Below are 14653 nucleotides of genomic sequence, written 5' to 3'. Positions count from 1 at the left end.
AAAATATTGTTTGCTATATATTCTTAACCTTGTCAATATTATGCGCACATCGAGGATCTAGAATACAATATCAAAGGAGATAACCAATAAAGTGATGACAACGCTAAGTACGTTCATTTTTTTGTTACAAGATATGACACAAAATAAAACAACTAAACTGAACAAAGTCGACGATAAAACCTTTGGTAATAGTACTGATGCATATTATCGTTGTTATGAACTGCTCACGTTAAATTCTCGAGAGCCGACTGGCAAATTTTAGGGTTTTTTCAATGGATAGATTATCGAGTATTAGACATGGCTACTTTCATTACAGCTATTCCAGGGGACACTACTGCCATGCCTTGACGTTTAAGGTGGAGCTATACAGTTTCGTATTTTACACAGGGTCAAATTTTTTAAGATAAATATTTTCTCAGATTTTCTTTCCTGGTTTTCACTGGCTATTTAAAAGACAACGTATTTCTTAATTTAAAGAACTTACTCATTATTATGTGATGATAAAGTGTGTATCTTAGGTCCGGTGGAATTATGTTTGTCGTTTATAAAAATTATGTATTTATGTTTAGGATTCAATACGATATGTAGCAGAGATAATATGTATATGTATATCCACAAGTTCCGACAGTAGTTTCATTAGCACCAAGACACCACATCACACGTCGGTGTGAAAAACTCACGATCGTCAAATTCTATACATAATTCACAGAAGAAAATACCAAAATGGTCGCCTTTATGGAGCCATGTCTAGAGTGCAATAACCTTTCATATGTTGGCAACGAAAGTAGTCCGGTGTGTTGTACGCAAAACAAAGTTTGAAAATTAAAACCTTTTTGAGCCATTCTTTTAAGTGACACTTGTAACTGGTAACTATTTATTTTAGTGTATTCAATACGATTATAAGTTTAATTTAATTTATAAGTTTCAATGGTAAAAAAAAAACAATCTCATCTCTAATGCAAAATCCTTTCTGAAAGGAAACGTCCATAATTTCACACAATAGTCAGTCTTCACTTCGACCTCGGCACAAACATGAAATATTTATAATGTGTGTTTTTGAATCTTTAGTTGTCATTAAAATAGTGCTAAGTAGAGAGACTGCAAAGTTATAAACAAATACAAAAAGTTTGGAAAGTACAAAATTTATTGTATAAAAGAGGTTGAAACATAAATATAAAAATTATATCAGAGAGCCAGTAGAAAACAAACGGATGATTTATCCTTTCGTCCAACAAATCGCAATAATCGTATGTCATCGACTCCTGTTCACGTTGTAGCCAATGCGACTAGTGCCAGTAATACTATGACTACCGGTAAGATGGCGATGCCCGCGGCCGTACTCTTGCTTCCCTTGCCCGTGTCTTTATGGCTACCGGTGTCCGTGTCTTTATGGCTACCGGTGTCCTTGTTTTTATAATCAATTCCAGCATCTGGAAACAAATATTGGCATCGCAAATCATTTAATTTTGTTTCAAGGAGTTAGTGATAAATAAAAATTGGATGACTTGGGGGACTTAATATCTAGTTTTACATCGCACGATAAGTCCCCATGCTCTCACAGGTTTACCCAGGAATATGCTGAGTGTGCCCCCTGTGGCAGTATTGTATCGACCAGTGACCTAGTTAACAGAGGGCCGTATAGCACAACGTTATCACATTTTGCCACAGGCACTTAATTTCTAAATTTCGTGTTAAAGTTAAAGTTACAGTATCATGTCATATCCAGGTATTCCTATTTTACACAATTAAATCTTGCTAGATTTTTTATTCATACAAGTCCCTTCTCATTTCAAAACTATGGTCTTTTATCGTTGGCCGATCACTTAGTCATTATTAAATGAGCTGAGCTTATGTACACATGTTCTACAATCAGTTTTCTAGAACTTCTTTAAGAACAAAGCTAGTAACTACACAATCACTCCTATGTCTACTCATGGATCAGGGACTCTTATTTTGGATTCATGAGTGAATTTGACTCACTTTTATGAGCTCAGACAGTTTGGGGACTGTACGATCTGGAGTTCTCGCCCTTAGGCCCTAGCTTTCATATGATGAATATTCCATAAACACTTCCTGCGGATTTTGACTGCATGTATTATAAATGGCAAAACTAGACCGACTTTTAGTGGATGCAAGCGAATCTGACTGTTAAAAAATGGATTTAATGATGGTGGGATAGAAGGCACATTATACACGACTTTAACCTACACTAGAAAAACCATGTTTACAGTAGGTGAGACCTTTGGTTAGCTCGAATCTTATCACGACTGAAAAAACGTAACGTTGTAATGTCAAAATTACTTTAAATGCAGCTTCGAAAATCAATAAAGTAAGCTATTTAATGCTTTTTGTGACATACATTTCTACTTAATTAACAAGGAAGTCGTATTTTAGGATTTTAGGATTGTTTTTGTCACGGAGATTTCAAATGAGCCCTCCACGTGTCGTAAGAATAGATAATGGAGGTAACCTGTTCGCTCTGGTATGTGTCACGTGATTATTATCATCCTGAGGTCTTGGACTTTTAAAAATAAAACATTGTATTTTAAGGATATTACCCTTTGATGCCTTCCTCCTTGTTTTGTATTCCTGTATTAGAATGCCCAAATTTTATCGGCAACACACGTACGTGTGTGCATGCGTACGTACGTACGTACATACATATATATATATATATATATATATATATATATATATATATATATATATATATATATATATATATATATACATACTCACATAATTTCATCACAAGATAAAATAAAATCTAAATTTTCTGCCGCATTGGTGCACAAACCAAACCACTTGTATAATACTTTAACACGAACCCCAACAGTCAACTACGTCAGCATCTGGAGATAACGTCTTGTTTGGAAGTTCGGATAAAAGAGAATATGCAAATTTACAAGATACGGTCGTTAATGATAGCATGGAGATCAGCAGTACCAGCCACCGTTGGCAAGAGGGTTAGTACGTCACGGTGTGAGGAATGAATGTAGTATGTATTTGCTGCAGGCAAGCACATTTTATTCATCTAATGTTACAATACACATTGAAGATCTCGTAAAATGTTCTATATCTGTCTACAATTTGTGAACAAAAACACTGGCATAATGTATATAAAACATTGTTCCATTTAAAGCAGAGCATGGTAACCCTGCATTCGAGTTAGCTTTTTTGGAATTCATAATATTAATGCCAAAATTTGACATAAACCTGAAATAATGTATTCATTAGATAAGACTGAAGGCACGTTGCAATGTTTGAAAATGAAAATCCTGTTTTGGACGGTCGGCCTGTTTGCTTCTTAATAAATTAGGCCTGTAGATAATTTATCAACTCCGGGTATTCTCCAAATGTTCGTTTAAATTGCTGTCAAATAACAGCATTCACTACATCTTTAATGTGATTCAAACCGTACAGTTTCTTGTACATATATCAATTATTGGAGAGAAAAATTAAACGGGAATGTAATAAATAAAAATACATTTAATTAAAACAATGCTTGACTGTAAAATCTTCCTAAAATATACAAGATTGCGAGTACAATTTTCGTACAAAAAGAGTTTGTTTGAGGCTGTAGCTTGGCTGTATTTGTCTCTATGTTGTAAAACGAAAGACGACAGGAATATCTAGTTTGGAATAGATCACATTGAAATACCTAAATTCTAAATATTATTTACATATTATATGCTAGTATTCATTTTTAATATAACAATCGTAAAAATCTCCAAGTGTTTGACTGCAATATTATACATGACACCCTTCATATCTTTTTGGATGGTATAACTGTTTCGTTAAATCATTCAGATCTGTGTATTCATGAGGGTAAATGTCTTTTCTGACATACTTAAATTGGATAGATGGAATCTATTCAGTGTTCCATCACTCAAATTTTATCCAGCTGTTCTATGGACCATCCTGTCAATCCAATGTACCTACAAACTAGATTCTCCTTTTAACTCCCTGTGTTCCTTCTTTTATGACCCTACCAGCTATGGAATCTCTGCTAAATTATATCTTTTCGTCGTTGTTCGAAATAAGTTTTATTTCTTTATCCTGATCAATTTTTGCGAGCTTTTTGATGAATAACGGAACAGTTTGTGAATAAATAATGCTAGGCATCATTCGCATATTCTTGTATGTTATGTGTTAATGATCTCTGATGTTATTTTAACTCATTTCTTCCTTACAAATATGATACATATATATATATTGAATTGAAATACGTTTCATTTTCCTGACATCAACAGAGGCTTTTTGTTTGTTGGCTTTAATTCCTATGAAACTAGTTTTGAAATCTAACCGAATTGTAAAATACTCCAATGCACATTGATTTGATTATCCAGCAGTGATATTGAGATTCGGCCACTTTGTCGATTTCACTTTCACAGGTACACTGGTCCATTCAAAATGTCAATAAATAACATAAAGAACATTAAATTGGTTTAGGTAGCTTTTGAAGTTTACAACTGATCCTTCTGTAGACGTTATATCAATAAAAAGGTTTCTTCATTATAACATGATCTTTTGTGCTCTGCTAATTTTCCTGGTGTATTGGAAACATCAGGCATTTTTATAACAAACATGTTTCCTTTTCTGTTTATTTGTTATGTCACCATCCTTGAAAACAAGAAGACTTTATTCCAACGTAATGGTGCCTTCCTTTTTGATATTGATTATGATCGCCACAGTGAAATAAGATCAGGATGCGAACACCTCTCTCTCCAATTCTATCGACATATATATCAAATTCATTTTAAAATAGTTGATGCCTTCTATTTGTGCTGGACATGTTTGAATCAATGACTGTACCTATACAACTTGTAATGTCATGGTCTCTTATGATTGAGGGCTATTTACAAACTGATTGTGCAGTGTATAAAACACAATTATTATCATTGCATTTGCATTAAGAATACCTTTTTATGTTTGGTTATTAACTCATTTAAGCAAATAAATGTGTGAGCTTCCTCCGAGATGGTGATGTATATCTATGTGCAATTCCAAATATTAATTCCTATCAAAACATCTTAAGCTTTTGCTTATTTCCAGTCCAAATTTGGTATAGTAAACGTTGAATGAACATTCAGCAACATTATCCATTTGGGATTCATTCATAATGTTCATAGGTCTGTTTCTATGGTAGAGCTGCTTTTAGTCAACGTGTTCATCCTCTTGAATGGGCCAATTTATAAAGTCTTTTCGTTTAGTTAAATTGAGCATTCACAGAGCCAGATTGTAGAATTTGTCCAGTGAGGATTATCTTGAAATATGACCCAATATCAGACACATTTTGGTTGTTGCCATCATAAAGTCAGAAATATTTATATCTCCTTTATACGAATTTCTTAATCTTTATAATATGAATTTATTTAAACTCTTTGTATTATGATTTTTTTTCTTTATTATTATTTTTAAGCATATTAAAGGGATATTGAAACTAATTTGCATGTGTATATGTATGGGTATGGTCTTTAACGTTTCATAACTGACTTTGATTTAAAAAATCAACATTTACTGCTGGCAGTCACCTCTGGATTTTGAGTTACTGGTCTGGAACCGGATTCTTCGCCTTTTTTTTTTTGCGGGAACTTAAGAGAGTCGTCACCGCAGGTTTCTTATAACAAATCAGCTTGGGTGATAACTTCAAGTGCACCGTTGGACTCAATTTCTTGTATTAGATAAACAAAAGTGGCAACCTTTAGCGAGAAAAGGTTTACAGATATCCTTAGCTGTTACTTATTTATTTAAGAAATTCAAACAATATCATTAAAACATGCATTCGCAATAAATATTCACTTTTACTTTTTTTGCACCACTGTTAGAACACTGCCATTTTATTTGATAAGTAAACTTTAGACAATCGTGCTATAATCTATAATGCAGAAATGATCAAATCCACGACCAAGGCGTCTGAAATCATTATCAGCATATCTTGGTTCGAGCCTTACGTAGCTGAAGTAGCCATTTCCCTATAAATAATTTGGACATTAGAATCTACATTTTGTCCTTTCTATACGATACTTTGGAAATAAATGAATACAACAATGCCTTTGCTGAAGAGTCAGTTTTCTCTTCTTTACAGTTTCTATCACTGATCATGGATCATGTACTCTCGGTTGGTGTCCCAGCTAATCAAAACCAATAGGACATTACTGTCAACCAATGAAATTGATCGTCTAACGAGTCTTTGACGATGAGCGCATTCTATACATTGATCTTTTTTCCTGACGTCTTTTATATGCGCGCCACGATTTCCCCCGAGGGAAGTATCTTGCACCAAAGGTGAAAATAAGGATAATGGTTGCAAGGGCGCAGCCTAAAATCGACACTGTAGTGTCTGGATAATGGATGCACCACAGTTTTTCAAATACCTTGTAATTTGAAGCAATTTGAACTGAAGTCTATTGGCATCCATCTGATGTTAGACTCCCTTCCAAATGCATTGTAATTTGAAGTAATTTGAACTGAAGTCTATTGGCACCCATCTGATGTTAGACTCCCTTCCAAATGCATTGTAATTTGAAGTAATTTGAACTGAAGTCTATTGGCATCCATCTGATGTTAGACTCCCTTCCAAACGCCTTGTAATTTGAAGTAATTTGAACTCAGGTCTATTGGCACCCATCTGATGTTAGACTCCCTTCCAAATGCCTTGTAATCTGAAGTAATTTGAACTCAGGTCTATTGGCACCCATCTGATGTTAGACTCACTTCCAAATGCCTTGTAATTTGAAGTAATTTAGACTCCAGTATAATGCCAAAGACCTATATTATACTTCTTTTAAATCAAGACCAAGAATTAAAATTTAAGGTTTACTTGATGATGAAACGACGAGAGGGCGCAGGTGTACTGTATGCATAGAAATAACATTTTGACTCCAGGCGCATTAAACCTTGAACCAACGGCATCAGTTGCCAAGGCAATACCAATTGATTTATAAAGTGTTATCCGTGTACTAGCAGAAGACATTGATTTCGTATCCGCTGGACCAAGACTCCTGTTTTTTAATTTCTCATTAAAAGTGGGTTGGTGTGAAAATTGTGAACCTTTCCACACTGGCATATCTGTATTATTTACAGTAGCTATAGGACAAAAATGCTTAATCAACTATCTCAATGATTCAAAATCGACTTATTGGTTTGTAATAGGAATAATTGTCAATGCTAAAATATGCAATGATAACACTAAACTCACTCACATGGACAAACTTTACATAGCTCTGGACAGTATTGAACCGTTCCTGTGTTGGTACTACATGTGTCCGCTGTAAATGGCGGTGTTCCGCATGCTTGATGGTCCGTACCCAATGTACAATTTACTGGAAAATATAATGATGTATTTCTTAGAGTTAGAACGATTGAAAATTAGATGCATGACAACAACTTATTATGTGTTTTATCTCCATCTGAAGAATACTCGTACATCTAATCTTTGTTGAACATGCAGGGTCTCCAACTAGTTCAAAACGAAATACATGCTTTCCAATTCTATATATCCCAGTTATATCTAAAATACTTCTATTATAAAGAATGCAGAAGGAAGGATATAAATGTGTCCGAATGGGACTGATACAATACTTAAACTGAAAGATAAATATAACTTCATCCAAAAATTCTTTCTGACTTTGTTCATGTAATTCTTGAATTATACTACATAATTTTAACATTTTTTGAATGACATGGATCAAACACCAGATGCAATTAATATCGTTGTAATACATCTCAGTTGCTTACCATATACTCCTAGAAAAATATAAAAATACTTAGTCCGTCAACAATTTTCTTCCAAAAGTTTTGATAAGCTAATTAGTTCAGGAAAAGCAAGAACATGGACGAATTGCCAATAAACTTACGTCGACAATTGTTGGCTTCATAGAATGCCACTCCTACATTGCAAGAACAGGAAGTAATTGCCAATAAACTTACGTCGACATTTGTTGGCTTCATAGAATGCCACTCCTACATTGCAAGAACAGGAAGGAATTGCCAATAAACTTACGTCGACAATTGTTGGCTTCATAGAATGCCACTCCTACATTGCAAGAACAGGAAGGAATTGCCAATAAACTTACGTCGACATTTGTTGGCTTCATAGAATGCCACTCCTACATTGCAAGAACAGGAAGGAATTGCCAATAAACTTACGTCGACATTTGTTGGCTTCATAGAATGCCACTCCTACATTGCAAGAACAGGAAGGAATTGCCAATAAACTTACGTCGACATTTGTTGGCTTCATAGAATGCCACTCCTACATTGCAAGAACATGAACACGTGGTTGTATTCAAAACACCGCCGTTCAGGCACACTAAGTCTCCGCAATCTTTAAAAAAGAGGGCATATTTTAGAATTGTATAAACGACACTCCCTCCTGAAAGATATATATATATATATATATATATATATATATATATATATATATATATATATATATATATATATATATATATATATATATATATATATATATATATATATATATATATAAGTTCGGTAGGAAGCAACTTCTCTTTCAAATTATTACAAATGGAAACTGTCAAATAAACTTTAAGTAGAAAATAAAAATGGACTTTTTACAAGACTTTCATTGTATCTAAAATGGACTTTTTCATCAGTTTGTTTCATTATACCTGAAAAGGACGTTTTACATTAGTTTTATTATACCTAAAAAGAACTTTTACATCAGTTTTATTATTCCTCAAGAAGACATTTTTTGTATTGGTACATTCTAGATCATTTGATCACTGATATATATTTATAAAATATAACTAGAACCAATTCAGATGAGAGAAATTTAACGCCTTTTAAAATTGTTATATAATAACTGTAAGCGCTTACCTTTCAAACAGAGAATAAAACACTGAATTACTTTATCATATGTAAAATTAAAAGCAACCTTGTACTAAAGTCTCTCAATTCTTTCTTTCGCAGACGCAACACGCGCTGTTCTTACATGTTCCAATTTAGTATGCAAAAAAGACAAAACTGAATTTCGATAGGTAAGTTTTGCATGCAACGGGTCATGATCTGATTTAAACAACTCAGACCGTACTATCAATCACGTTCAAATCTCGCTGCATTTAAAAACAAAATGGAGACAATTCTTTAAGAAGGCACTCTAATTATATAGTTTTATTGAGCACAATGTATGTTATTTCCTTTATAATATGAATCGTCTACGGTATGTTATTCATTTATCGGTTAAACATAGTATTAATCGTTGTAGATTTTATTGCATCGATGCATTGTGAGTAGAACTTTTGGCTCAACAATCTAAATAAAATAAAAGCTTTTTCTTCCTCGTATGTATCCCAGTATACGTCATCAATCATACACTAGAATGTGCTATGTATATTTAATCTGTATTGTGATATTGATTTTTAAAAAAACCATAATTGAGGGTAAGAGTTTAGACCTAACTGACTAATGTAATGTTTTGTGTAAAGAATATATTACGTAGCTAATTTTGTCCTTGATTGTAGATTATATTTTAAAATCATTATTACTTGTAGGTAAACATGTTTACTTGATTTGGGTTCAGGCCATTGGTTTCCGTTCAGGAGATCTGGTGCACCAATATTTGCCAAGTTCTTTACTAAAATTTTATCAATAGACCTGATCTTCTTATTAACTTATAATGCACTGGAAATTAAGATGTTACCTTTATCACTGTCATTTTATTGTGTCTTACGATTTTATACTACGTCGGTTTACATCAGAAATATTCATTCCTATTTGTAACTTCTTTTCTGTTTAAAGACATTTTGGATTATATCATTGTCATACATCAAGACTGTTAGCCCATAATCACTAATCCAAGCTATTTATACATCAGCACATTTATGATTGCATTTCATTCGGAATATCACTGGCATTCATTCAGAATATTCTACCATTTTGGACTTTGATATAACTGTTATTACAAAATCTTAATACTGTGCGTTTGTTTTTAATTTTTCACTTCGTTTTCTAAGGAAATAAAATATTTGTTAAATTTTACTAAACTTGTTAGTTGTCGCTCTTTTCTGTTACTTAGTTTTAGACCATAGATTCGTAACAGTTTCCCCATATGTAGCCCAGTGTACGCCCTCAATCATACACCATGATGACATCCTCCCTGACGCGACTAACAGTTCCATTTGCATGAATATGCACTTTTCAATACTTAATCCAGTTTTACTTCTTGCAAAATAAATGTGCCTGGTCATGCTTATATAACGAAGGTTTCACCTATTGTTTTGTATCAAGCATAGATGTCAAAAGTAAATACATTTACGAGTCAATTATTACTCCAAAAATAAGATTAAGTTAGGACATGATTCAAAGATATATGAAAAAACACGTACCACATAAATTATCGTTGCATTTTTTACAACGAGCACAAGATGTTCCATTTTTGTACGGAGTTCCCAGGTTTCCATCATTTCCTCTACAGTGAGAAATGTTTAATTACGTTTCTTTAAAAGTACATGTTATACAGAAAAAATATATATTTGATTATATATAGCACCTTATATGAAACAAAATATATTGTCTTATATGAGACAAGGTTATATCATGTTATATGAGACAGCTATATTATGTCTTATGAGACACAGTTCTATCGTGTTATATGAGACAGTTATATGTCCTATGAGACAGTTCTATCATGCTGTATGAGACAGTTATATTATGTCTTATGAGACAAAGTTATGTTATATGAGACAGTTATATTATATCTTATGAGACACAGTTATATCATGCTATATGAGACAGTTATATTATGTCTTATGAGACACAGTTATATCATGATATATGAGACAGTTAGATTATGTCTTATGAGACACAGTTATATCATGTTCAATAATATTTTTGAAACAGTTATATGACCATTTAATCGTCGCCAGTATTTACTTACTTTCACTCGAATAAAGCAGTCATACTTGTATGATAATATAATTATATCAGTACTAATATATATCCGCATTATTTTGCATCATCAACAATAATAACACGGTATTACCTGTCTTGTAGTGTTGATAATCTTAACTTTACTCTACGAAAGAGACACCTGATGACACCATCGACTCCAATTGATCCCACCTCTGAGACCATGTGTACAATTCAGCCATTGCTAACTATGGAAGGAAGGAGCGCAAAAAACACCGGCTGGTACGAGGCCAACTGGGAGGAGATGGAGCCCTTGACTGAGGCGTAAAGGAAAGCCGTCCTGGCTTTCTAGGCTGTGGCTAGCCCGAGTACACTATAAGCCCTCAGGACTGCCCGAAACAACGTTCAGCAGACCTCTCGCCACTGCGCAAACACATATAGGCTGAACCTCTGCACCAGTTCAGATAGCTGCCGACACCGGAGATGCAAGTGGCACTTACGAGGGTGTCAAGCAGGCGATAGTCCCCTCCTAGACCTCCCCCTTAAGTCCAAGTCTGGCGAAGTTATCATATGCCAGATTAAACAGCTGTAGCGCTGGGTTGAGCACTGTCTCGAGCTGTATGCAACCCAAAACGTCGTCACCGACAATGCCCTGGACGCCATCCCAGACATGCCAGTCATGGAGGAACCAGACCCACCTGACACCCTGGAAGAGCTTAGAAAGGCCATCGACTGCATCGATCGTGGGAAGGCCCCTAGGAGAGACGGCATCCGGACTGAAGTCCTCAAGAGCGGGAAACCAGCGCTGCTTCAGCCCCTGAACGAACTCCTCTGCCTCTGCTGAGAACAGGGAAACACCCAAAAGGACATGCGAGACGACAACATCGTCATTTTGCACAAGAACAAAGGAGGCCGTAGCGACTGAAACAACTACCGGGCATCTCCCTCCTTAGCATCGTCGGAAAGTGTTTCGACCGCGTGGCCCTAGCGCGCTTGCAGGCCCTAGCCTTCCACGTCTAGCCATAGTCCCAGTGTGGCTTCCGAGCTGGCCGGTCAACTGTAGACATGATCTTCTCATTAGGCTAGTTGCAGGAGAAGTGTCGTGAGCAGCAGATGCCCCTCTACATCGCCTTCATAGAACTGACGAAGGTGTTTGACCTGGTCAACCGGAGCAGACTCTTCAGGCTCCTGCAGAAGATCGGCTACCCCCCCCCCCCTCCGACTACTCGCTGCCTTCACATCTTTCCACGAGACCATGCACATCACAGTGTGCTTCAACGGCGCAACATCGGAGGCCTTCCCAGTCATCAGCGGAGTGAAGTAAGACTGCGTCCTTGCGCTGACGCTATTTGCCTTCCTAGTCTCCAGTACACATTCAAGGACTGCAGCGAGGAAGTGTACGCCCACACCAGGGCTGAAGGCAAGCTGTTTAACATCGTTCGTCTCCGTGCTAAGACCAAAGTCAGAGGTTCTCATCCGTGAATTTCATTCTTGACATCACACACAGAAGATGGCTTTCAGCAGCTGGCATGTCGCTTCTCTCAGGCCTGCAAGGAGGACGCAGACTCCCACCATAGCCATCGATGGGTACAACCTGGAAGTTGTTGAGAACTTCACATACCTTGGGTCTACCATATCCAGCTCGCTTTCCATCGATGCTGAGGGGATCAGTAGGATTGCCAAGGCATCATCAGTTATGGCCAGACTGAACCAGAGGGTCTGGAACAACCCCAACACTGCGAAGGCCTGCGTGCTTAGCACATTCCATTTCATCAGCGAGGCCTGGACCACGTACGGAGCCATGAGAGGAAACTCAGCACCTTCCGTCTGAGATGTCTGCGGCGCATTCTGCATATCCAGTGGCAGGACAAAGTACCCAACAGAGTTTCTGGAACGCACCAGCATAAACAGCATGTTCTCCATTCACAGCGAGATGTGCCTTCGTTGGCTCGGCCACGTCGGAGAATGGACCCAGGCCGCATTCCCAAGGACCTGCTGTACGGCGAGCTAGCAGACGGTGCATGACTGACTGGACGGCCACGTCTGCGTTACAAGATGTCGGCAAGGACATGAAGACAGCCAACTTCAACGTCAACGACTGGGAGAGCTGTGCTGACGACCGCTCCGTCTGGCATCTTGCTGTCAGAGAGGGCGTTCAGAAAGCCGAGGCAGCGAGAACACAAACCTCGCTGCAAAGAGAGTCAGGAAGAAGGCAAAACAACAACAGCCTCAGCAAAGCATCGACGTTTACCTACACCAAGTGCAACAGAGACTGTCACTCTAGGGTCGTACTCGCGAAACTACACCATCTTCTCTCGAAAACTGACGTATGCCGACGACATTGCATTGATCATTTCGCGCCTTTTCACTTTGGTGATGCGGAAAAGAGTATAGTGAAAAATAGCTGAGCTTGTGTTTTAGAGGCCATAAAGGAGGATGTGTGTACATATAATCAGTCATATGGTAAAATGATGGATTGTAATAAATAAACTGAATAAGCTTTTGTTATATTTGTCTGCGATACGTCCACAATCTTGCATCTTGTTGATTTAACGCCAATTCAACGTCACAGTTGCACGTGTGATGGCTATTAAAACGCCTTGAATCAGACAGAGTAATGTAGCTTAAATTTCATCACTTAGATCGAATATTAAATTTGGGGACGGGGTGGGGGTGAGGGATCGGTTTAATGACACCGAGTTCAACCTACTGCCATTGCTAAAGTGCAGGTGTGTTTTAATGGATCTGTGTTGTACGAAATTATTTCTTCTAGTACGTATTTACATAAAGAACACAGAGACGTGCGTGTGGTGTAGATAGGTAGACAGACAGACAGACAGACAGACAGACAGACAGACAGATAGATAGATAGATAGATAGATAGATAAATGGAAGGGTGTCAGGATAGTGTTTATTCATGATGTTGCCATCTTACCCTGGGCCGTAGTTGCAGACATAGAAGTAGGTCTGGGAACATACTGAGACTGCACATCCTACCAGACGAGTTGACGCCCACACCAGCTGCAATGTATGTATGTATATATATATATGGGGTGGGGTATGTGCAATGACAAATTCCTTATGGACTTCTAAATTAGTTAATAAAAATGCTGTTGATTAACCATCACCTATTCGTTGTAATTGAACTGTTAGAACTGTATTCTCTGACTTATTCACTATTTTGTATGCATTTTGTATACGATTAGCGCCATTTCTTGAGTTTAAGTATACTTTTATTTCTCATATGTTCATACTTTAGTTGTCACATTTTAGACAAAATATGCTTTGATATGAAAACGAAAGAACATGCCATGGACCACAAATCTTAGTACTTCACAGGTCTTGAAAAAAAATACACCAACCTCAATTTCTTGAAACTCTCCTGTCTCTAATACATTTATCAATATGTCAACCGATGTTAATTATTTCAAACGTGTTAGATGATCTTATTTATCTGCATGACAGATTTCCTGAATTCAGTTACATAGTTAAAGCTGTGCCTAGGACTTCAGTATAATTTTGAAAACCGTTATAGTCATAGATGTTGTCTCTTTTGGTATACTTATGTTTGACTGATGTATCATGCATGACTGAAATTTAATATAAGAACGAACACTGCCGTAGAATTAACATTTATACAAGAGGTATTAAAACGTTGTTATACTTAAGTTCGCTGTATAGTTCTGTATTAGTCAACCGTACATCAGCGCATTTCTTCAAGTACTCCCATACACCTGATTACACTTTTTTCATCTCATTACATTTACTTTTTAAACGT

General features: G+C 36.5%; 1 protein-coding gene across 3 annotated transcripts in view; it reads right to left on the bottom strand.

Annotated features, from left to right (window-relative positions):
• Positions 1-1161: 1161 nt before the first annotated feature.
• LOC149785014 (cysteine-rich venom protein TEL1-like) overlaps positions 1162-14653 on the bottom strand; it is a 33227-nt gene continuing 19735 nt past the window's right edge. For all 3 annotated transcript variants that reach the window (XM_089931175.1, XM_089931177.1, XM_089931176.1), the window contains exons 7-11: positions 13811-13896; positions 10353-10435; positions 8225-8329; positions 7206-7325; positions 1162-1430 (exon numbers count right to left, since the gene is read on the bottom strand). In XM_089931175.1, the coding sequence (XP_089787301.1) occupies positions 1267-1430; positions 7206-7325; positions 8225-8329; positions 10353-10435; positions 13811-13896 (558 nt within the window). In that variant the 3' untranslated portion in view covers positions 1162-1266. The remainder of the gene's footprint in view (positions 1431-7205; positions 7326-8224; positions 8330-10352; positions 10436-13810; positions 13897-14653) is intronic.

Source organism: Sinohyriopsis cumingii, chromosome 13, assembly GCF_028554795.1.
Source record: "Sinohyriopsis cumingii isolate HCF-2022 chromosome 13, ASM2855479v2, whole genome shotgun sequence".
Taxonomy (NCBI): domain Eukaryota; kingdom Metazoa; phylum Mollusca; class Bivalvia; order Unionida; family Unionidae; genus Sinohyriopsis; species Sinohyriopsis cumingii.
This window is presented reverse-complemented; position numbering and strand designations above follow the sequence as displayed.